The sequence below is a fragment of the Anas platyrhynchos genome, chromosome 2 (assembly GCF_047663525.1).
Source record: "Anas platyrhynchos isolate ZD024472 breed Pekin duck chromosome 2, IASCAAS_PekinDuck_T2T, whole genome shotgun sequence".
Lineage (NCBI taxonomy): Eukaryota > Metazoa > Chordata > Aves > Anseriformes > Anatidae > Anas > Anas platyrhynchos.
This window is the reverse complement of record NC_092588.1, coordinates 117,971,499-117,996,072: the sequence shown is the minus strand read 5'-3', so window position 1 is coordinate 117,996,072 and position 24,574 is coordinate 117,971,499. Positions and strand designations below refer to the sequence as shown.

Below are 24,574 nucleotides of genomic sequence, written 5' to 3'. Positions count from 1 at the left end.
AAGCAATAGAAATGCAAATTGATTTCACAGAAGGCACAGAAAATACTCTTTTTTTTTTTTTTTTCCTTGCAAAATTGTTTTGTTATTGAGAGACGTTGGTATGATAATACCATCAGAAACAGCAGGCAACTTGCTGCTGCTTAGTTTGAAGAAGATCGGTGTTTTCCCACTACCAGCCCTGCTCAGGTTAATGCACTGCTGGATTATCTCTAATAATAGCTGGGTAGCTTCTTGACTGCCTTCCAGACAAAGCTCTTTCTTTAGATCAGAAAGCGTTCACTAGGTCTAATGCACATAAGCTGTGTCTTCTCGGACACACCGCTCAGCTCTCAGACTTGCATTCTGTTTTTAAGTATACTAAATCCTGCTTCGGTGGAGTGCTGTTTATCATACGCCAAGATGTGAACTGACTTTCACGAGAGCACAAGGTAATTTAAGAGATATTACTGCTCAGGGCTTGAATTCTGACTACTTTTACGTGTACGCAGGATGGTTTGAGGGCTCAGGTTTCACATGCTGGCTCAGCGTTCCCAGAGGAGCAGCGCTTAAATTCGGGAAACCAAATGTCAAGCGAGCTAGGTACAGGTAGATCAAAGGAGAGTATCTTTTGGAGGTTGAGAATAGATTAAGCTGCTGATGAAGAGGTGAAAATCTAATCTCTCAGATTGCTGTTGGACTCCAGTTTCAACTCTTTTCTGCAGCTGAGTGTTCTCCTGGTGCTCATACGGAATGAGCTGAATAGCTGAACAGATAAGATCACAGGCCATGAGTGAATGTGATTTACTGTGAGGGATAACATTGTTTCTTAAGGGCGAGCGCAAAAGTTAAACTGGGTTCAGCTGGACAATGACAGTTAGGCAGTCCAGTTCCTTACCCTGGCAGCTGAGTCTCATCTTTCAGAATCTAAATATTCACTGAAAAAAAAAAATAAATAAAAATAAAAAATCTTTAGCTTTTGCTAAAATATTGTCATTCACAAATGTGCAATAATTAATGAAGTAATCTATTTTAAAGGGAAAAAGGCAGAGTCCCATGGATCCCAGTGCATCTCAGACCCAGCTGGGGTAGCTGGGACTGTGCTGATGCAGAATTCAGCAAAGGACCTCGCTTGATGCTGAAGATGGCATAGGGAGACTTCAGTTGACTTAGTCCAGACTCACACCTGTCCCGATCCAGGAATTTTACTTGTGGTTACGCAACTGGCACCACTGTAAAGAACAGACATGCCGTGAGTCTTCATGGTAGGATCCAACAAGAGTTATGAACTGTGTTTACTTGTGGTAAAAGAACAGTAACTTCTCTGAAGTTAACTGACCACATACCGACTGTCAAAATTATGAGCTGCTTCACTGTCAGTTAAAGGGCATCAGAAAGGAAGCAAACACATTCTAAGATCTACACGATGCCCAACACCTTGTTTGTTTGATATTAATTCATGTTATCTTATGTTGGTGTCATTGTTGGAAATGGATTAGGTTGTATCTGCAGCATTTTTTTATTATTTTTATTTTTTATTTTTCTTTTTACTCAAAGCCAGATTTTTGAAATATGACATCTATTTTTTCCAGGTACAATTTTGAGCACTGCGTTTTCAGCAAGCAAACGATAAAATATACAGATATGCATACAAACCTCAGCTGCATGTGCTAACTGAATACAAACTAAGCACAAATGGGCTTTTACTGATGTAAATTCTATCATTTGCTTGTACAAGTGACAGTGACAAACAACCACACACACCAGTGATTTGCATGCACAAAGCTAAAGTTTAGTCCTGAATGCTTTTTGAGACCGTAAGTGTCATACCCTGTTGACAGCATAGTTGACCTGAGAACATCAGCTTCTTAATCAAAACATTTCCTTGCAACTTCAGTTTATTTTCTTTATATTCATTACCATGTCTATTTATTTTTAATCTGTCATCAAAACATCTGGTCTTTGAATGGTTAGGCTGACTGTTGTCTTTTGCTGCACTATTGCTAATATGCTGGCTGGCATTGCTATTCAAGTCTGTTTGCCTAATTTTGGGTCTAATCCTACTCGTTTTGAAATGACTGGACATCTTTCCACTGGCTTTTGGATTGTACACTCCTTGGGGCAGGGCTGTGTCTTCCATTGTCTTCTGCAAGTGCAGCACTCAGTGATGGTGTCCAAGAAACACAAGTAGTACAATAACCTATTCTTTCAAGGAACAAAAGAATGTTCTTTTTGATGCATTGCTCTTTCATCTATCTTGAGTTTGCCATTCAAAGTCAGAAAACCATTTGCATTTTCACTTTCATCAGTTTCCTGGGTTTTTGCATCTTACAGTCTTCTCGTGTAGCCTCATTAATTTGCTTCATATACAGTCATTCAAATGTCTGTTTTTAACTACAGTTGTGGGTAGAAAAATTAAACAAAAATATATTTCGTATGTTGCTTTTGGAAAATATACGATATCCCACTCAGCAAATGTCTCTTTAAAATTTCTGCTATTTTTTTCTATAGAATTTTGCAAAAACAGAAATAGTGGAAATGTGCCCTTTATAATTAAGTAGACATTGATAGCTCCAAAATACGCATATATTGCAACTATTCATGGAATTTTAAATTAGTTTGGAAAGGGAAAGTTCAGAAACACTTTTTTCCTCTTTCAAAGCCCAGTTCTTCATTCCACCTTGTAATCCTCATATTGAGGTTTAACCTCGGCAAAGACAGCAAAGCTAAAGATTAATTAACATGGTGAAAACAACACTGTTTAAATATATATAGTCAACTCATGGGATTCAGCCACTTACAAATGATGACCTGAATACAGTCAACAAAACTTTAAGACCCTAAATTCATGTTCCAGCAGTCAAGTAGAAGAATAATTAATCATGTACATATTTGTTGTCATTTTCTTAGTCTTAACAAGGTGTAATGAATGATGTTTGGTCTTATTTATGCTTAAGCATATCTTATTTCTTTAATTTATGCTTAAGCATACTTTTTACTTTTTTATCTAAGAAATTTGGTGAAGTTAAATATATTTCCAGTCTAAAGAAGGAACAAGGACAGGATGGGGCATGCGTTATCAGGGCCAGAGGATGAGCAGAAGTTGGAAAAAGGAGTCAAATTGAGCAGTATGCATTGATTTAAAAATTAAAAGAAGAGACAGTTTAAGAAAGTGTTCTTGTGCATATCGTTTACACAGATATTACCAAATGGATTACTCATGTATTTTCATCATCAAGAAAATTCCCCAGACTTCGGTTTTGACAGTTTTAAACAAAACCCATCACCCCAGCTCAAAACCGTGTTTGCATATGTATGCTACAAAAAAAGAAGATGCTATTAGCACATTGAGCCCTTATGCTTCTCTCTCCTACGAGAGGCAGAAGTGGTGAGAATGAGACTGGGAAAGCCAAAAAAAAAAAAAAAAAGAAAGAAAGAAAGAAAAAAGAAAGGGATGAGTGGAGCTAAACACCTGGCATTGTCCTTAGCCCATGGCATGTCTCAGCTCTGAGGCTGTTTCTCTAGGACCCCAATGGGTGTATCAGAAATAAGGTGTAGGAACACTTGATGGCATGGAAAACTGGGCAGGAGTTGGCACTGCTAGGACCAGCACTAGTTCCTACACAAATCTCTGCACTGAACACAGCTGAGCTGTGTGTGTACACTTCAGGTCAGCTGGTTCTGCTTCAATTCAAAGGGCCAAACCCATGTCTGGTCCTTGCAGTCTCTGTTTCTCCCCACCAGTGGCACTCTGAGCTCCTGTGGACAAGTCCATCCCCACCAAGCCCAGCCTGCCCATGGGGATGGTGTTGTATCCCTTGCAGAACATTTTCCTGTCTTTGTTCCCGAAGGTTTAATCTCTGTCAATGATGATTTGACCTCCATCAAGAAATAATATGAGCCCATTCATTTCTTCCTTGGTTTAATGCATCTCCCTTTTGGTTATTTGTTTCTAACATTTGATTATAGTGATTAAGTACCTTTCCCCCTGTTTCCTGAATGAATTGAACTCAGTGGATATTTTCCTTTTCAAAAGACTGAAAACTAGGTGAAATTATTCAAATTGGCACAGATCCAGGCATGCCACAGGAACTGAGAAGACTGCGGCATCGCCCAGTGAAAATACAGATGCTTGTACAAATTTCTCCGGTTTGCCTCGGAGCTGCATTTCCCTCCTTTGAGACATCTTGGTTAGTCCTTCTGGTCCACCCAGCCATGTCCTGACTGACTGTGAGCCCAGGCCAACTCTTGGAAAATTCAGCAGAAGCAGTTGCTGCTTCTTCCACCTCACACAGCAATTTTGAGTGGAATGATGCCTTGCACACACCCTGCAGAGCAGATACTTAGGTGTTAAAATCGTGACAATCCTGTGGAAAGTGAATGCAGGAGGAATGAAACGCTGGCTATGGCCAGAATGGTTTTGTCTGTCAGTTACACAGAATATAAACTGCGAGGAGCTGTGTTCATGTTTAAAAGTCGTGAAGTTTATCAATTCTGTTTTGGCTTTCTAGAAAAGGAGCTGTAGGAGCTCAGGAGACCTCCCAGGGGCTACAGGATTTTTTGTTCCAAAAAAAGGAATGGAGATAAGTCTTTAAAAGGCTCAAAAAAAATGTCACTCAAGGCTTGAGTTGTGCAGCTGTTCTTTGTGGCTTCAGCACTTTTGAGTAAAAATGTTCGAATGCAGGGGAGAATTGATATTATCAAATTTGGGGGTGGAAAGCTAGAAGGCGAGATGCTTTTGAAAACGCAGCTTGTAATGTATCCATTTTCCTATCGGGCTGTGTTGAGAATAGTGGAATTCAAATAGTATTTTCAGCTTTTACTCTCTAAGCATATCCACAGCATGTCTTTACATCCCCATGCAACAGAATTATTTTAGGGTAGCATTTCCTACGCGCATACAATTATAGACTTTCTGAGACACAAAATACCTGCACAGAGAGATCTCCAAAGCTCCAGGAGCTCCCAGGTTTGCATCCGTGCAGTAAAGCACCTCAGAGAACAGACACAGAGATCGATGGGTGGGAAAATGACTCAATGAACATCTGTGTCAGCCACTTTGAAATGTATAGTACAGAGGGAATTATCGATAAGGTCAGAGTCTTCATGAGAAAGCAACTCTGTTTGCAACTCCCAAGCAAGAAACGAAATAGCTTGGAATGCAAGTTGACAGATACGGTGTTGAGTGAGGCCCCAAGGAGCTTGCGTTGACAACAGGAAACCTTTGATTTGAATTGTCTACGGGTGGTAAAAGGTCAAAATTATTCAAATGCTGAATGCAGTGGGTAGGTGAATCCTGAGCCAACAGATAGGTGAAGTAACAGAAAGGCTGCATCTCATACAATCATAGCTGTATTTTTATACAAAATAATCACATATCCTACCAACTTGTAGTCGCCATTTTTGTACATTTGACATACAACATTTACAGTTTATCCACACTAACATAAATGTGCTTGAAAAAGACATGAAAATCTCTTTGAACAAGAAACACTATGCAAATAAACATCAATAAATAATTTAGTTTATTTCTGAGCAGTTATCTTAAAATTGCTCATAAGAAAGTGATAAAGAAATTGCTAAATGAAACACATGATAAACGACCAAAAGAAGAGACCATGGAAAGGGCATAGATACTTCCTAATCTGAGTACTCTGTGATCTCAGGCAAATCATTGAATTTGTGTATGTCTTCTCATTGTTTCTGGCCTTATTAATTAGGACTACAGAGGATTCCCCTGCCAGGTGGCCTGCACAGAACACTGTACTATCTGATCATAACCACAGACAAGAATGGAACAATGACACCGGGTTCTAGAAGAAATCTTTGCCCCTTTCCATCGAGTCATCCTGATTCTCGGCCTGTAATTAAATTCATAGTCTCATCACTCCCAGATTTTCATTTTTTAAGACAAGAAGAATGTCATTGTTCTTGAAAGGTTTGGCTTTTGTGTTTTAAAATGCCAGTTTCTCTGGAATCCATTTAGTCACCTACACCTGTTTTATAGCACAACCCACAGCTGCAAAATATGCAGGAACATGGAGCATGTGCTAATGAATTGTAGTATTGATTTCACCAGCAATATTTTAGTGCCATTTCTCTTGAAAAATGAACAACAGGCCTGGGCTCAGAAACTCTTAATGCATGTTGTGTATGGTTATAGACAGTCCATAGTCAGTAACGTAGTTTGTTATTCTATATAGAATTGAAAATATGTGCTGTTTTACCACAGTGAATGAGATGAAGCATCCATGCTATTTTTTTTTTTTTTGGTTTGTTTTTTTTGATCTGTCAGCACATCTGGAGAGCATTGAACACAATATTGCTTTCTTACACAGACGGCCTTGCAGGGGTAGGTTGACTTGTCCTCCGGTGAGTCCCTGGGTTCTGCTTTTCACCATGTTGGCTTCCAGGATTGTTGACACCTGGTGCAGGACTCTGGGGTGCCATTTGTCCACCTCAGCTGCCAATATTACTCTGTAGAGTTATGTTTGTAGCTTGACATACGTACTGAGTTAGCTGAAGGTACGGAGAACTTTGCATTACGCAATACTTCTTAACTGTTCAGCGCTGTGGTTTGTTGCATCACTAGGGTCTGTGGTACCACTCTTCTCTCAGCACTTACCAAAAATAAATCAGGCTGAAAGCTCAGTTGCTTCTGCTTGGACCCAAGGAACCCGATACTCATCAGAAGGACCACTTAGTGGTGTGGAAGGAGGTTATTTCTCTTATCTCCTCAGCCTGCTAGTTGAGGTTTTGTCTTCCTGCCCAATCTGTTAATGCTCCTAGATTTGTAGTTCCTGTTTGTATCCCAGAGTACGTTTGGCCAGAAGATCATCATTTCTCTCATGGAAGTTTGTGGTGATTTTTCAGACCCTTATCTTAGTCTGAGAAAATATGTTCTACTTAGGATTCTCTTGAAATCCACTAAATAATAGCAGCTGGGCAGAAACCTGGGTTGTGCAGAGAACAGCTGGGAACACTGCGGTATGTGTAATAATTGTTTGTAATAATTTTATTTTCGCAGTGGCGTGCTAAACCTTTTCCAGTACAAAAAGGAATGATGGGGAAAATAAAAGGACAAAAAGAAGAGAGGAAGGAAATGTTTGAATTCAAAAGCCAAGTACGGATCTTTGTACTGACTTTCGTACAGTCAGTACGCCCTTCTCTTCTTATGCATGAACATGTTCACTCAGACCATCTGAGAAGCTTCTGTTGGCTTTGGGGGTTAAACTTTCTAGGATTAGAAGCAGAGCGGTCTGAGTCAAGGGCCCCCACCTCTGGAATTAGTTTTCCTTGGTTCCCTGCCAATGTCCAGCCCCAGTAAGCTTCAGAGCACATGGCGAAATGTTTGTATTTGGGTTAGCTTCCCTCTATTTTTAGATGGTTTGGGTTTGCTTTGAATTTTACTTTAGAGATCTGAAGACGGTAGATGGGGAATTGCCGTTTTCTAACAGCATTATTTAGTATCACCCATCGCGGGAAGGTTTCTATGTCATTTATTAGTAATCCTGGAAGAGCGTGCTGCAGCACCTGGATGAATGATATTTTATTTTTACTTCTACCTCACCGTTTTCCAGCCTGTGCTACTGGAAGTGCTTTGGCCCAACCTGGAAAAGCTCTCGAGCCCAGACTTTGGTCCCCTGCGTGCATTGCTGCCCTGTTGTACATGGAGGGAGGTGGCGACTGTAGAGGCTGACGGGCACTGGGGTAACTTGCCACCCACATGGGCTCACAGCTTCACTTTGGGCATCTCTACAGCGAATTCCTTCCTTGCACGTGTTCTGTAGCCAGCACGGCCGTGTGGCCAGGCCCCCCAGCATGCACGACTGCTCTTTGGGAACAAGGCTAAAGCTCTGTGGGTGTCCAGGATCTTTAAATCCTCCCACCCCAAAATGTAGGCTATATTTAAATGATTATAAATAAGTGATTGTAAGTAGTATTTGACTACGATCTGCAATATTCAGGGCTCGATTGTCTTATTATTTACCTCAGCTTTAAACATTGATGCTGACAGTTTCAGTAGAAATGCTCTGTTTGCACCAATCTGGGAAGACAGTAGGGCCCATGAGTACTTGATGTGCTTTAAGAATAGAAGAAGGATCTTTAGAGATGTGCAGTTTTAATACACAGCTTACATTTGTGACAAAGACATTTTTTTCTCCATTGTGAGATTAGCTCTTGCCCTTTGTCCAAGCATCATGTTGCAAGGAGACGTGTTCAAGCTCCCCCAGTAACAATCCTGATGGGGAATAATGGAACCCAAGGCGAAGAGCACGCGGGCATCCTGCAACACCTGAGGGTCACCCACGTACCAACACACCCGGGGACAGATTCTGTGCCGGTGTAACACAGCTCCTGAGGAGGTGGCCCAGTGCCTGCGGAGCGAGGAGTCTTGGCTGCAGAGGTCAGTGCCTGCTCAGATAGGGCAGATACGGGGCAGAGGTGTATCCTGGTGCTGCAGACTGTCTGTGGAGGTTTTCAATGAACTTTTGGAGCAGCTGCTCCCAGGACAATGTGCTGATATATTTAGGGTTGGTCACCTGGTGGTGCCCTGATTTAAGAGTGATCTGCTCCGCGCTCGGTGTGCACTTGCTTGCAATGAAGAGGGGAGTAGCTGGAGCGGTGCCTTGGCTCAGGCACCACCGAGGCGGTTCTGGGTTTGCTGTTAAACACTCTTAATGAGATTGCATTTTTCCCTACCATGTCCAACTTCAGGCTGAGAAGGAGGCTAACGCGAGGAACGAAGTCATCGCGTGCGCGCTGCGGTCACGACCGATTTAACAGCTTCCACGCGATTTTTTAAAAATTTTTTCGGCTTTCTCTTTTATTTTTTGGGGAGAGCTGGTCCTGCTGTAGCTTTCCTGCCTGAATCCGCTCTTGTTTTCCTCCTCAGCCCGGCTCTCCTTGTGCAGTGCTGCGTGGCGCCGGCAGCCTGAGCGAGAGGGAGCTCCAGTCCCACACAACCGCTCCGAGCAGCCCCCATTTGCCATAGCGGCTGGTGCCGGGGGGGAGCTGTGAGGGGAGGGGGGGGGGGGACCGGAGGGGAAAGAAGGGGGAAAATAAAATAAAATAAAGGCAACAACCGGCTCAATGCTCGGCTCTTCTCGCCGCCGGCACCTCGCACAGGTCGGAAACCGCTCGTTTCGCTTTGCTGTATTGCGCTTGCCTGGGCCGTGGGCAGGGGGAGGGGAGGGAAAGGAAAGGAAAGGAAAAGAAAAGAAGGGGGGGGGGGGGGGTTTAACTTTTTCCTTGACATGACCGGGTTTTGGTCAGGAGCTCCCCGCCCGGCCCCGGCGGCTGCCCCTCGCCCCCACCCCCGGGCCGGCCCCCGCCGCCTGCCGCGAACTTGGTGTGCGGGGCCGCGGCCCCGGGGGCTCGGCCGGGCCGGGGGCAGGGGCAGGGGCAGGGGCAGGGGCACGGCCGGGGGCTGCCAGGGGGGCGAGAGAGCGGCTGGGTGAGCGCCTGGCCGTGCCGGGGGGGGGCGGCTGGGGGCCGTCGGAGCGAGGGCACAGCCATACACACACACACACACACACACAGCCACACACACACACACACTGAGGCTCGCACAAAAGTGTGGAGGACCTAAGGGAGGCTTGCAGCCGCCGGCTCGGTGCGGCGGAGGCGGCCGGAGCCATGCGTGTCACGGCCTCCTGAGGTGCTGTGTGTGTGTGTGTGTGTGTGTGTGAGGAGGGGGGGGGAGAAGAAAGAAAGAAAAAAAAAAAAAAGAAAAAAAAAAGAGAGAGAGCGAACGGAGAAAAGCCAAAGAGAGAGAGAGAGAGAGAGAGAGACGCGGGGTGGTGTGGAAAGTGTTCGCCTGCTTTTGTCTCGCCACGCAGTGAGCTGGAAGATGGAGATGGATGTTAAGGGAGTTTCTCCGTGCCCGGAGCCCATCCCCCCGGCGGCGGGCTCAGCCGCCTGCCCGCACCAGCGCCCGCCGCCCCGCGATGGGCAGCCCGGCGCCGACACGGGCCCCTCCGCCGCCGCCGACAGCGGGCCCCCGGAGCGGCGGCACGGCGGCGACAAGGACGACAAGAAGGTAGGTGAGCTCCCCTCCGCGACACCCCCCGGCGCCCCCGGGGCCGCCCTTTGTGCAGCGAGGCGCCGGAGGTTGGCTGAGGACACGGGGGCGGCGGGGCGGGGAGGCGCCGGGATTGGGGGGGGGGGGGGGGCGGCCGCCGAGGAAGTTTGGCTCGCTCCTTCTTCCCCCCCACACCCCGTGCCCCTCGCCCCCCTCGCCCGCCGCTCCGAGGGCCTGCTGTGTCATCGTCGCCCCGCCGTGGCCACGGGAACGAGGGGAGAGAATTGGGGCTGGGGGAGCCGCCCCCGGAGCCGGAGGGGGGCTTGGTTGGGCAGGGGGCGCCGCCGAGGGCAGGGGGGTGCCCGCAGACAAAAGCGCCGAGCGCTGCCACCGGGCGCTTTTGTCTGCGGGCACCCCCCTGCGGTGCCCTTCAGGCATCCCGGTGGGATCTCGGCGGTGAGCGGAGCCTGGGAAGCCCCCTCAGGGCGAGGAGGGGAGAGTCGTGGCGTTGCCGTGTCGCGATAGTCGGGCGGTGGCGAGGCGCGATCCGCCGGCGCCGCCTGCCCGAAAGTGGGGCGTGCTGAAAGCCCAGCGGTCCTCCCCGGGAGGGTGAGCGCCCCGAAATAGGTTCGCAACCCGGGGAGACGGATTGCAAGCAGCCAAAAAGAAGCCTTGCAGCCTGCTGGGTTCCAGCCGCGTTTCTTCAACTAGTTTTCCTCGAGTTTTGTGCTGTTGCGAAGGGTGGCACAATGAAGGAATGCAAAGCAGCGATGCAATAAATTCATGCAGCGGCGGTGGCACGCCACGCGTCCGCATGGCCGGAGTTGCAATCGTCCTCCGAAACGCTGGGCATTTTGGAAAAACGCTCTCTGTAGCCGGAGACCCCCAGGTTCGTGGCGTTCACCTCGTCCACTTTTAGGTTTGTCACTGCTCGGTAAAATCCAGCCTATTGTTTTAAGGCACGGAGAGTATCCAAGACCGATCGCTCGAGCAGGGCCTGTGCAGCTCAGGAAGGTGGATCTGGGGGGGTTCTGTTCTGAAAACGATACCTGGTGCTTTTCGTATCGTGGTAGATGCACGCAGAATTTCGTCTCCCCCGAGGTTCTGAATATTTCATTCTGTCGTCACTGCATGGCACTGTACAGAGCTGAACGGTCTGCGTGTCGGCGATTGTTCCTCGGATCCCTTCCCTTGCACCACGCTCCTTGATGGAATTGAACATGCATTATTTCCCCGTAATTAAAATGGAGAGCCAAGGTTGCCGTTCACGCGAGTTGGTTGTGCCAGCGCCTTGAGCGTTTAAAAACCCTGCCATCAGCAGAAATCCATGCTACTTTCGGATGTGCCACACAGCCTGTCTAATGTTGTACCGGTCGCGGACATGAGGAAGGCAAACAATGTGTGACTGAAGGTGAATGAATACTAGGGAAGGCCTGATTATCAATGGTATGGCTAATTAACGTCCTGCAGTATTGCAATTAACAATAATTAACAGTGTTGCTCTGTTTTATTTTGCATTTGCCTGAATTTTTTGGACGTAGAAAGAAAAGTGCTGCGTTTTTCCCCACAGCTGTAGCCATGCAAAAGTACGGTGATAAATTCCCCCCCCCTTCATTTTTTTTTTTTGTTTAAATTCAATATCAGCTTCTCCAGGCTTGCCGTTGCCAAAGTGCTTGCAATGACTTTAGCTTGTATTTTTGGGAAGTGCTTTGATATTTCAAACCTCCCTAAATGTATATGTATCTTTTCTGGATGCTGTCCCAGGGCAAGCGGTACCTCTTAGTAGTGCAAAAGTACTTCAGGTATCTGGTAAAATAGTGGCACTAGAAATATGATCAGAAGAGGGAAACACATTAAAGGCGCAGTAAAATCCAACAGTATCGTGAAAAAAATATTTACAGCCATAAAACAACCCCCCCACAAATTGCTCGAACCATCATTTGCTAGGAACTTTCTCAATGGGCTGAAATAACAGTACCGTTGTGTGGTTGACCCTTAAACAAATGCCCTGGGCACCCTGGTGCATGCTAGAAGTGGAAGTGCTCCACGTGGAAATTGTAAAGAACGTGCAAGCTTGATTTCCTGACACGTGAATGCCTATCAGTATCTAAATACTAAGATTTTACAAAATCTCATGATTCCACTGGCCGGGTGTGCCTTTTAGGATCACTCTTGAATTACAAAGAGCCTTACATTTTGTCATTCAGCTCCGTTTCCGTCAGAGGTAAAAAGAGAGCTTCCACCTAAACGGAAGTGGGTCACATCATATGTGCTCTAAAAAAAGTACTTTTTGTCACTGTCCAAAAGGAACATTGCTGAATTAACTGAATTATTTCTTATTTCAGTGGAAGGTATGACTGTGGTGCCATTTATACGGATATAGTTTTTTTTACCTGCCGTGTGTTCATTTTTTATTTTCTTTTGAACTTGGGTAAAATTTTGGAACACGTAGATAACTTGAAATGTGTCCCACTGTCTTCAGCTGGGATGCTGACACCCTTAAGTGTACACTTAAGTGCTTTGTTGGAGGAAGACCTGGGTTGCCTCCTCCCCATCCTTCTGCCTTGAAGTTATCTCTGACCAATGCATGGTGGCTACAGGTAACCTGCTGCAGCTGACAGGATGGCCAGAGTTTTCCCAGGGGAGCTGCCTCCAGCTAGGACTTCGAAGCCCTCAGCCACAGCCAGCGTGTTACACACAGTCTTTCCACATGCTGAAGCTGCCAGGCCCTCCAAAAGTTGTTGCTCTGCAGGGATTTGCAGAAGTAAGCTTGCACACCCCAATAAGATCATTTTGTTTTGTTCTCGGTTTCCCTCGGCGTGTCTGAGGTTTGCAGAAATCATTTAGCACGGATGGTTTACAAGCACACCCAGAGCTTTCGCTGTATGCCTCCATCCCAGATATGAAAACCCCGCGGAATAGCTCCAAGGTGAAGAACCTTCTGTGTATTTACATGGAAATGAGCACACCAAGGTTACAGCAAAAGCAAACCTATCTAGGCTGGGTACATTGTATTCCAGTTCAGAAACAATTTGCCAGGGTTTGCTATAAGGGGTCTGAAGTGTTGGGCAGGCTTATTTGGATGCCTTTTCCCTGAATGCGCCTCCGCGACGTCGCTGTGTGAGTGGTGCTCAGGTGTGAGCTCCTGGAGGGGAAAGCTGAGTGCTTTGGGGAAAAGCACTCAGTATTAGCTTGGGATTTCTCTTCTGCCGAGCACGTGGTGTGCTACAAAGCTAATGGTCAGCATCTGAGAGCCTTCCGCTGGTGTATTTACAGGGCTGCTGCCATCAACATGAAGGTGATTGCTCACCCGTCTTCCACAAGCAAGGGCTCAGGAAGAGTGAGAGGATCTTCAGGGCGAATTCTCTTTTAATAACTTCTCTTATGCATGTAGTTTGGTTTGGTTTGAGAAGCTGTATGCACCTATGTGTTTGCCTTTCAAGGAAGACAAAGCCTGAGAAATGCAGTTGGTGCTCGAAGCACAAGCTGGGAAGTTTCTTTCTTGGGGGAGGCCAGTCCAGTCTCAGGTCAGACGTGCTTCTCTTACCACAGGCAGTACTGCTGTGCACAGGAGAGTAGTTCTCAGCCACTGTCTTTCCCTGGAGGTGTAGATGTTCTTTCAGATAACCCAGCCCACTGAACAACCTGAAGTTAAGAACCAGAGGCTGAAACTGCAATCAGCAGTGGATAAGGGGACCAGTCCAGAACGGGTAGGACAAAGAAAGCAGAGACAATAGGACCAGTTGCTGATTGTAGCAGCTTCTCTTATATGTTAACAGCTTCATATAATTGTGTAAAATGCAACATCTTGTTCTAGTGGGAGCTTCCAAGTGCTGAAGGCCTCTTGCCAGGTGTATCATGGGCTGCGGTCCTGCCAAGACGTAATGCAGACACGAACAGTCAAGGTCAGGCCGTTGGCTGCCTTCAGGGCCGTCAGGGACGGACAAATTCTTCCCACCCAGAGATGGGAGAAAATTTTACTTGTGGCTGTTGCTATCCTGAGAGTTTGGTGTCAGAGAGAAATCCCAGTGTATCTTTACAGTGTGGACAGAGCCGAAGAACAATGGCTTTTCCTCTAACTCATTGCTAAGAATGTTCCAGAAATCATTCCTCAGCCCAGCAATATCTACTCTGCCTTTACCACGTGCACTTTCAAGCACTTGTCCTTCATTCCTAAGCTGCTCTTTGCTGCTCTGGGCCGTCATGACATACGTATTGATCTGCATAGCTCCATGTCTTCCTTATGAAGTTGTCGGAAGAGAAGCTCGCCCAGCACTAGCACCTTGTTCTTCCCGAGCTCCCAGCGCCTGGTGGCTGACTGCGTGGTGGTGAGTCTGACCCAGAACCACACACCCAGGCCATGCTGAGCCCCTCGTGTTCGGGTCCTTGTCCTGCAGGCTGCCAAGTCACAGTTGCAGTGCATGGCCGGTGCCTCTGGAAAGGGGCTTGGCCCTTTGCATCGCTGCTGCGGGCGGCAAAGCTCCTCACCATGCCACTGACAGGGTTCAGGGAGAGGGGCCCAGGGGCCATCTGCCCTGAGGAGAATTTAAAACATTTCGGATTAAAAAAGTCAGGAGACGTAATTCACTGTGAACCGAGAGCCTTGCTTTGCAGGCAGGGCTACCTCTGCATTTCCATGCGCTTCATGTACTCTGCCTCTCACACTCCTCTTGCTGTCTAGAGAGAGAATCCTTAGATGAACCTAGGATTTTGCCTTATTACAAAACTTAGCAGATGAGAAGAGATGAGAAGAATAGAAAGAGAGACAGGGAGAGAAGAAAAAACCAAAGTGTTAGTACCTCTACTGAAGGCAAGACTAATGAACTCACTATATTAGACATCAGAGAATCTGTAAGGAGAAGAGATTTTGGGACTCAGGCCTCCTAATTTTCATAGCTCCAGAATTACTTGCTATCTCCTATTCTGCTATTCTTCCTTTTATTGATATGGGAAATAATGTTACCTGAAGTAGAATAAATGCACATTTAAAATATATTTTGTAGTGACATACTAAAAGCCTAGGGTGTGGAGAATGAGGTCCTGCACTGGTTTATGTTAGAGTTAAAGCATAAGGCTGGGGAAGGAGGAGCTGACTTCTGCACTCTGCCAGTGTCTGTACTAAAACAACATATGTGACAGCATATAGGAAAGGTTCTTGAAAATCTGACACAGTATTGAGACATCTGAAAGAAGAGTCTGCTATTTAAAACAGTTCTCCCCTTAAATAAATTGCATGAGAAATGTTTTGGCAAAGAGCGAGCAGCTGTTTAAATTTTTCAACCAGCTGATCAATAAGTGGATGAAGCTTGAAAAGCCGATCATACTCTGGAAGGTTCCTGGGGTAAACACAGCGATGTACATGGCGATGCAGAGATTTTATGAAAAGTAAGTACTACTCACAGTTAGCACAGAGTGAAATGAAGTGCATATGTAGTTGATTGTGTAACAAATCCAGGGACATAAACAATGAACATCATGGGTGGGAGCTAAACAACACTCTTGAGTCATCAGAAACAGAACCACAAATTTTGTTTGCAGAAGCCTGGCTCTCTGGCTAATGGCAAATTTGTCTTGGCTGCAGAGGGGCTGCGAGGATTCCCACTCAGGGGAAGATGCAGCATTGAAAAGGGCATTGTTATCTGCTCTGGGACATTGCCTCGACTCAGATATAGTGGTATGTAGCCGTGCTTATGCACGCTGACTGGAAAGCAGCCCTATTCAAGACTGCACATGACAGCCCGGAGCTCGGCCAGGGCATGGCATGCCCTTCTCAAAAGCCCAGTATTCACAGGAACTCCTGGCCAAGGGTTGAGTGCCAGCTTGTAACGAATCCGAGGCTCCAAACAATGGATAATCAATGAAGCTAGAAAAGAACAATGCCCGTGCTGTTGCATGCTATTCCCAGTGTTTTGCTAGGTGCTCTCGGTGTTTTTACACCACCTCTATCTGTGGTTAAAGCTCACCGTGCTGTGTTGCACTGTAGTCCTTACCATTCTGAGGCTGAGTTTTACTTAACAGCTCAGAACGAAGTATAGCGACTGGTGTGTGGACTGGTTCAGTTTTTGTTTGGTTCCCTCTCTGGTTCTTCTCTGCCTGGCTGTAGCCGTGCTGCTCACATAACGGCTGGGATTATTTCCCAGCAGCTTGTGCTAGGTGGGTCTCCGTAGTGACTAGCTGCCAGGAGTAATTATCCAGTACGGGCATAAAATTTGCACAGTCTCAGTAGAGTTATTAGTTTCTAACAAGCCGGGGCTCAGAAAATACCCAAATACTAAAGAAAATGGGACTGCAGCTGTAAATAGGAAAAAAATGGCAACACAGGCACCGATGATAATTTCCGTGGAAGCAGTGCTTGGATCAAGTGCTAATGGGATGTTTAAACATTATAAAGAAAAAGGGACAGACCTGAAAGGTATTATAAATATTAAGTATTCTACAGTTGTTTCTTTCCTTCCTCACTCCTCGCCATTTCTCCGTGGCTCTGGAAGTCTCCTCTGTCTGTTGTTTCATTTCCCCAAATTGCATTCTGAGCTATAAGGGGAATAAGAATTGTTCCAGAAACTATAGTAACCAGTCCGTCTTAACTGGGATAAAACAAGGCACAATTTGGCTCCTAGTGTGGACGAGGACTGCCATGTATAAAATTTGTTAGACAGCCATGATTTACTAGAAAAAGAGAAATTCTTCCATGCCTAATGGCTTCTGCCATGAGTTTAAATACAGCTGTTATTTTCATTATACATTCGATTACGTGAAGACCAATCTTGTTACAGAAGCAGAATGGAAATAGTTTCCTTGATTGAAAAACAAGTGTTGGGTGAATAAAAATTACAGACTCGAGCCCCAAAGCTTGGTTAATACACTTACTGTTCCCTTGGTGTCAGAGTCCACTCTTTCGATCACCTTGGCCTATAGTTTCAGAGTTTATTCCTTCCGAAAAGATGTTCTGCTCAACTTGGTCAAAGAGACAGTGCGATCAACAACTGGAAATGCTGCGGGCAGATTATTGTATTGTAGATGTATTTCCACTTAGTTCTAGACCTCCTGCGAAGGATTGGTATCACTGGCTGGAGAGTGAAAATAAAACGGTGTGGGACCTACGCCTGTTCTGCTAACAGGGCCTATGTTAATTAATTTCAACGAGTGCCTCGAGCACCACTGACACCTCTTCTTCACTACTGACTGCTGACTTTTGTCTCACCGAGGTTATTACTAATCTATACTCACTGCCAGGAGCCCGTTGGAGGAGACCTCGTGGATCCAAACTGATATGCTCAAGTAAAGTGTGGAAGGGGGGTTAAAGGAGTAATATCTAGCAAAAATAGTTGCTGTAGCTATTATATTTAGCAGTAGTATGATATTAGATATTAGCCATGGTATAATAGGCACTCATTGTGCTGTGCTGAGAATTTGAAGAGTGTGTTAGTGCCTTGAGATAGTTACTGTGTCTATCAGACGTACCACAGGAAGGATAACTGCAGGTCCTCACGGATGGGCAGGTGAGCACGTTATGTGGGGACAGGATGTAAAAACCTTCTGCTCTCAAGGTGAATGAAGAGTGAAAGGGAGTGGCGTGGAGGGCAGAGAGGGAGACCTGGCTGGAAAGCTAATTGAAAACAGCAACTTCAGAGTAGGACTGGAAGGAAGGAGCTTGTAAGGTTTGTATTTTGAGACGAAAGAGCTTTATGAAGTGTGTATTGGGTCCATGTGGAGTTAAGGAAGCATACAACAGAATCTCCTGGAGTTCACAAAATGCATATCTAGGCTTCACAGACATTATACAGTGCCCCGGTTAGCCTTGTTAACTTTATTGAGTGTGCTTCGAGGACATGCAGACTTTCAAAGTATGTGAAAGTCACTTTAATAATTAATTGGCTCCCTCCATCCCACCTATTGCTTCATATCTAATAAAAGGCAACAGTGAGCTTTTGCCAAAGCCAACAGATACAAAAATATTTAGGTTAGCTGGCTTTGAGATATGAGTAGCTAGAAAGGATACCCCCAAAGATCTGAGAAATTGAAGCAATCTCCATTTTTTATCCTGCCTTACCTCTCCCATGGCTCTCATATGATGCGGACTTGGACTAATTTTCCCAGATCTAATAGGCGGTTTCAGGAAGGTCTGTCCAGTTGCAGGGAATGAGAAGTGTGCGCGCGCGTCTGTTTGAACTGATTTACAACTGGAAGCAAGTTTTGGCTTTACCCTGGCAGGGAGACACGCCGAACTTTCCAGGTGATAAACTGACTTGTGCCTTCAGCGGGGCAGCCACCGCGCACACCGCCATCCACATCCGTGCGCGCCGTGTGGCGCAGGAAATGGCACACCGTTATCAGAGGGCTGTTAAGATGGACACGGGGAAATAAATGGGGAGCTTGCTGGCACGGCCTCAAAGACGCGTCCACAGATGTTCTGTAGTCGCTTAAGTGTGCGCAGTTAAAGAGTGCCTGTTGTGCACTTGGGGAAATTTTTATTTAAGCAGGGAGTTCTTAAGTTTGGAGGGGGCCATGGCTATGTTTCCAGAGGGAGAAGGGAGGAAGCCAGCAAGCTTAACGGGAAGGAAAGCCATACGTTTTCAAGAGGAGCAAGTCGGTAAGGAAGACTCTGACATTCATCCCCAACATGACTTTACCTGCTGTCCACAGCAGGGATGCAGCCGGTGTGATGGAAGCTCCCTGTCGCCTGCTATTGTGGTTTTACACGGAGGCCTTAGAGTGGGGACTTGAACGTGCCACTTCCCGAACATGTCAAGAGGACACACTCCTTGCAGAAGATAAATAAATGATGAATCGATTCTAAGGGAAGCCATGTAGAGGCTAGAAAGTCAGAGCCAATCAAGGTCAGCGTGGCTCAGGGAGTCTTTACCAGCAGGGTCGTACCACAGGACTGTCACGAGAAAATCAGCCAGATCCGCATCTGAGCTGGATTCACTCGGTGCTGGGAAATGTTGCTCAGGGCAGGAACAAGGCTCTGGTTTTTGTCTGCTCTGCTCTGTGCATGTGCTGCCTGTTTGTAAGACCCACCACCTTTCTCTCCGTAGGTGGTGTTTTGTAGTCACTTCCTTTCACGTGCTACTGCATGCAGAATAGCGACTAAGCTCTTTCTTAGCCAGTAGTGCAGTCTCAATTACCCATAACTGCTATTGCTTTAGAGTTAGACCTACAGCCCCACAACAGGCTATCTGTTGGATCACACTGTCCCACAGACCGTGGCTTTCTTCTCAGTACCTCGGAAGCATCCAGCATGCTGGTTTTCTCTGCGGGTACAGTCAGTGTCAGCAAAGAGGTGGCAGCCTGCACCGCTGGCCTGCATTTCCCCAGTGTCTGTGCATGTCACCCACGATCACGTCAGGACACCTCCTTATTCATATATTCACATCTGGTGGTAATAACTGGAAGAGACTAGGGCCATGAGAAGTAGAAAACCATAGATAGCAGGCACTTTCTGTCAACTGTATGGTATTGCTAAGAACTAGGAGCAGGCAGGCAGGGATACAGCAGTTAACAGGTGCCTAAAGCTTTGCTCTCTCATCTGGTGATGCTGGTGATCTGTTTCTCACCTACATAAAGGAAAGTTTTAGGTGGGTCTTATGGATACCACAGCAGTCACAGGTAGACCTCTGCAATTTTTAAGATGCAGGTCAGAGCGGTTGCACCCGCTGACACGCAGCTCTGTGGTATCGACAGTCTCAGCATGCCCTGTGCTCCTCGCTTTGTTGTGCGTGGCAGGTTCCCTTGCAGTGCCGTGGCAGAGGCTGTCACACCTCCCCAGAAAACAAAACACAAGGAGTACAGGACTTGAGCAGTCGCAGGCAGGATCTCTGAAAGCCAAGCTTGCTGCAGAGAGCTGAAAAGGTGAGTTACCTAAGGATAAGCACAGAAATGTGCTGAGCACCGAGCTGCTGGGTGCTTGAGCAGAAGTATACGTAACATGTAGAGTAAAGGTAAATGCTAAGTTCTGCTTCCGAGTAAGATTTATTACATTATAACGGTGCATAAAAGTAACAGGAGAAAGCACACGTGCAACAGCTAGGCAAGAATAATAAAACATACACAAGCCCAAGCAATAGAAAATGCATAAATGCGGCAATGGGATCTACTGATGAATTTTAGGTGCAAAGATAAGGAAAAGAAGAACAAGGCAGTTTATTCATCCTTCTCTTTGTTAGCAGGTGTGAGGGACTGGGACCTGCTTGTATGGCAGGCCATTGCTTGCTCCGAAGTATCTCGGGGCACGTTCACCACTGGTGAACTTCTCTTTGGGTATTGTCCTCTGTCCAGGTGGTACTGGGTGCCAGTGAAGTGCTGGCCTTAGTGGGGGACAAAGCATCACCTCTGACCTGTGGTGTGGTTGCTGATCTTCCAAACCAGTGCCAGGGTGTGCTGGCAGTGCTCCCGTGGGCTCAGGAGCAGGGGCACAGGCTGCACCCTTGGTGTGGGTATTGCTGTATCTCGCCAGGAAGCAGTTTAAGCACTTGGGCACTTTGACCCTGCTCTACAAGGGTCGAAAGAACTAATGAGCTATTAAATTAAAAAAAACAAAAAAAAAACAAAAAAAAAAAAAATCCACAACATGCATTTTGGAAAAGCCCTTCTAAAATGCCACCAACATTTTAAACACCGAGATCTAATTTTTGACTCTTGGTAGTCTTAAGGACAAATTTTGCATCCTTCTGGCAAAGGAAGCTTGTCACCCATTTTTCACAGGCTCAAGAGCATGTTCTGTTTTCCCTTCCTGGAATGATTTATGACCGAGTAAAACTTGTTTGGAGTAGGAGCTGCACAGGAGGGAGAGGGGAGGTGCAGACTGTTAAAAACAACCCAGAGGGCCGGGGATTAGTAGGAGCAGACGAGGTAGTCATGTCCATTGCTGGGGCTGTAGCAGTTTAAAGGATTCTTGGATTTACATACCTAGCAGAAGGGCATGCCATAGCATGAATGGGAAATTGAAACTCACGTCTCTATATTAAGCTCTTCAAGGGTGTAGGAGAACTGTTTTGCCCAGTGTAATTTTGGGAATAATTTTCACAACTGGAGGAAAAAGAAGGAAGGAAGGAACACAGATCACTGTTTAAAATAAATTTGGGTGTTTAAAGTTTGCTAAAATACCACAATTACAGAACATTTATAGTCCAAATCTTGCTCTGTTCCAAACAAAAGACAGAAACTCCCTCGATGAGATTTGGTTTGAAATTAGGAATGATCTTTCCTTGGAGCAGGAGATGCCACAAGTCTTCCAATTCAGTCTATGGTGGTTCTGTGGCTGAAGACGATTGATTTTATTCATTTTTTAATGAAACTTCATCTGTGCAGTTTCAGATGCTCTCAACTCCCCCAGAATTGTTATGAATTACCTGACAATTGTATAAAATGAATGTGACTCTAAGTAAAATTACTCACTGCTGTCTCACAGTCATCTATACACTTGCGGGATCAGACCTTGCAATTTTGAGCTGTTGAAGGTAAACACCAGCTCTTCCTGTGTATTTAAACATTGCTGCTACAATGAAACCTGTATACTTATGTGTGTGTGTGTGTGTATGTAGAGTACAAAGTATATTTCAACAGGGTAAAATTGTATTTCCAACTGGATCTAGGACAGCCTTGGAGCTCTGTAAAAAAGTGCATTACGGAAGTGACATCTTAAAAGACTGTATCTACCCTGAATCTACTGTAGTTAGTAGTTCGTGTAAAGTGCTAGAGTAATAGCTGAACGGTGGTTTGAAGCGTTTTAAAAATAAAATACATTTTAAAGTTGTAACCATCAGCCAAATTGCACTCTCTTAGGGTGATACGTTTAAAGATGTCTTTCATTACAATGCAATCTTTCAAGTTCCAAGTAGTCTTTTTATTTTTTTATTTTATTTATTTATTTATTTATTACTTGTAGAAGGGTTGCATGGTGATGTCCAAAGTTGCTGTTGATACCGCAGCGTTAGCCTGTGAGCAGGGTGCTCTGTCCTCGCACTCTCGTGTTGGTTTCAGGAGCAGCACGTCTGTAAGAGGTGCGGGTCGCATCGCTGTGAGCAGCTGATGGTGACACTCTTAAGAAAGGGCTGAATTCTCCTAGCGAGAAATTTATTTGTCAACAAAATACGAGTATGTAAGACAACAGCTCGGTCACATTTCGCTTTCATTTCTTCTCTTTTGTGCTAGGGCACAACTTCCAACTGTCAGCTCTTTCAGCTGAGCCTCAGCCTTTTTATAATTGCCGCAGCGTGGCAACCCCTTTCCAATTCCCATATGTCAGCTGTTCACCGACCGAAGGCACTCATCTTGGGTTGTTCCCCTTTGCCCTACCTGTGCTGCTTGTGCTGATGGCCGGGTGATATTTTAGCTGCCAACCTGGCTGCTCACAGGGATGCCCGGCTGTACCCGATGGGCTCTGCTGAGCTCGGGAAGGTTTGTGGCTCGCACAGGTAGGCAGGGGAGGACTGGGGAGGATGTTTTTGACAGGCCAGCTGTTGGGGAACCTGCAGGTTGACAGACCTAATCCCTTCCTTCCTTGCCTGAGTATTTGGATGACCAGGAAACAGTTACACTGGAGGTTGTGTGACCTTCATGGGAATTTGTCCCGTGAAGACCTGGCTGCCGAAGCAAGAGGGTCTGCTTGTCCTTGTGGCCACCCAAATTTTTGACTGATGCCATTGCTCTGGGATGTTAGCACCTTGCAAATATTGTGAAGTATTGCAATCCCCCATGTCCCCTCATCCTTGCCTACAAGCAGATGAATGGCAAAGGGCTTGTTCAGGGCAAACATTGTGCTAACGGGAACGTGCCAGCATGTGGCTGGGCTTGGACCGTGACCGCTGACTGGTTACTGACTGTGAACCGGAGCTTTTGCTGGCATTTTGCTGTGTCTGACATCCAATTTGGACCTGTACTGCAGAGGGAAACAGTAATAAGCTAGTAACGGAGTGCCAGACAGTAAGAGGATGACAAGTCTTTTCCAGTCTTGTGCGAGCATTACTGAATGAGCAGTCGCTGTTCTAGGGGCCGGTGAGCCAACAAATGCGTTCCGCATTCCCACAAAACAGGCTTTGGAGTAGGAGGAGGAGGTGTGACTTGGAAGAGGAGACGTTGCAAGCCCTGGAGAGACAGGGTGGGCAGGGAGGTGGGCTGGCAGGCAGGCTGGGCTCAGCAGCCGAGGGCAGGAGGCTGCTGGCACATTTCCCACTGGGGAAGGAGCAATGGGGGCTATAGGAACATCAAAAGGGCACGGCATGTGGGGCAGACACGGGGCAGTGTGAACAAGGGGCAGCCCTGCAGGACCATGGCTGTAATGGGGACAAGGGCACATCCCAGCTGCTTCAGCACACGGTGAAAGTGGGGCCTCTGGGCTGAGCGCTCTGCCATCCGCTGCTTTTCTATTACCCATATTAATTACCAATTTCCCAAACGATTCAGTAGGGGATAACTAGCCTTCTGAGATCATGATGGGTCTAGTCAGCTTTCCGGAGAGCGCAGCAATTACTGGGTGAATAGAGGTGAGCCTGATGGACAGGCTGGGTGGCCGCTCTCCCTACCCGAAGCACCAGGCTCGTGGCTGTGCCCACAACTCTCCTCTGCGATTAGCCTCAATGGAAGCACCGTAGCGAGGCTCCTCCTGGCAGAAACGGCTTAATAGGCAAAAACAACTTAATAGGCAACATGGAGGGGAGTCGGTGTTCTTCTGTTTCTTTCCTTTTTTCCCTTTTAATTAAATAAGACAAACTATACAGTAAATGAAGCCCGATTTGCATGAAAATTTTGTATGCATACATAGCAGATGCTGACGTTAAAGCAGGAAATTACTTTCTTTCAACTCGGTGACCTGTACATGGGATTTTTAGAATTATCTGCTTCTTTGTAACTCTCGGTTAGTTTCTGTTGCAAAATAGTACCTCTGAATTCCTTGTGAAACACTCGAGCACTTTGTAGTCTGGTAGATAAAGACGTTGCCTTCTATAGGAGAGCACTTTTTTATTCAATCCATTGGCAGCTTTTCGATAAATTCCTCTTTTTTTTTTTTTTTTTTTCCCTCTGTCAAATATATTATTATGCGTTTAACAATGAATGCTATCATTAAGAAATACCATGCATTTAATAGCCGTAATTTAAAAGTTTTATTCCATGAGCAGAAGTGTGTATGTGTGTTGGTGTGTGTGTGAAAGCCAGTTTGCACTGGATTTTTGAATGCAGCTAAGTCTTGGAATGAACTAGCAAATATCCTTTGTTTAAACTTAACAATGCTTGCATTTGATATTTTCAGAATTAATTTTATAGCGGATTTCATTATATCTCTGTTGTGTTCTGGGTACAATAGGGCAGCTCACTTGCAGCTAAATTAATATCTGTGGTTTAATAGCAGTTTGACTCGCCTAGGCAATAAACTATCTCTCATAAACGGTGGTGCTATCAAGATAAAACTTGCTAAGTTAATTCTGTAACAAATCCCTGTGCTGATGATGGAAAATATTCCTGAAGAATTGCTCTCTGCTGAGCATGGGGGCTTTGTGAATTTTGGGATAACAGAGGTTAGTAACTTGGAGGGGTGCTTTCCCAAAGCACTGCCTGAATTCTTCCTGGAAGTCCTTG

General features: G+C 46.0%; 1 protein-coding gene across 12 annotated transcripts in view; it reads left to right on the top strand.

Moving 5' to 3' along the window:
* Positions 1 to 8,983: 8,983 nt before the first annotated feature.
* The window catches only part of RBMS3 (RNA binding motif single stranded interacting protein 3), a 695,185-nt gene continuing 679,594 nt past the window's right edge, over positions 8,984 to 24,574 (top strand). For 5 of the 12 annotated variants that reach the window (XM_072033448.1, XM_038175461.2, XM_038175455.2 and 2 more), the window contains exon 1: positions 9,669 to 10,018. In XM_072033448.1, coding sequence (XP_071889549.1) covers positions 9,830 to 10,018 — 189 coding nt within the window. In that variant the 5' untranslated portion in view covers positions 9,669 to 9,829. Of the gene's footprint in view, positions 9,106 to 9,331; positions 9,434 to 9,455; positions 9,638 to 9,667; positions 10,019 to 10,917; positions 11,447 to 24,574 lie in introns of those variants that run through there. The other 7 variants (XM_038175460.2, XM_038175462.2, XM_038175463.2 and 4 more) reach the window with 5 other exon arrangements.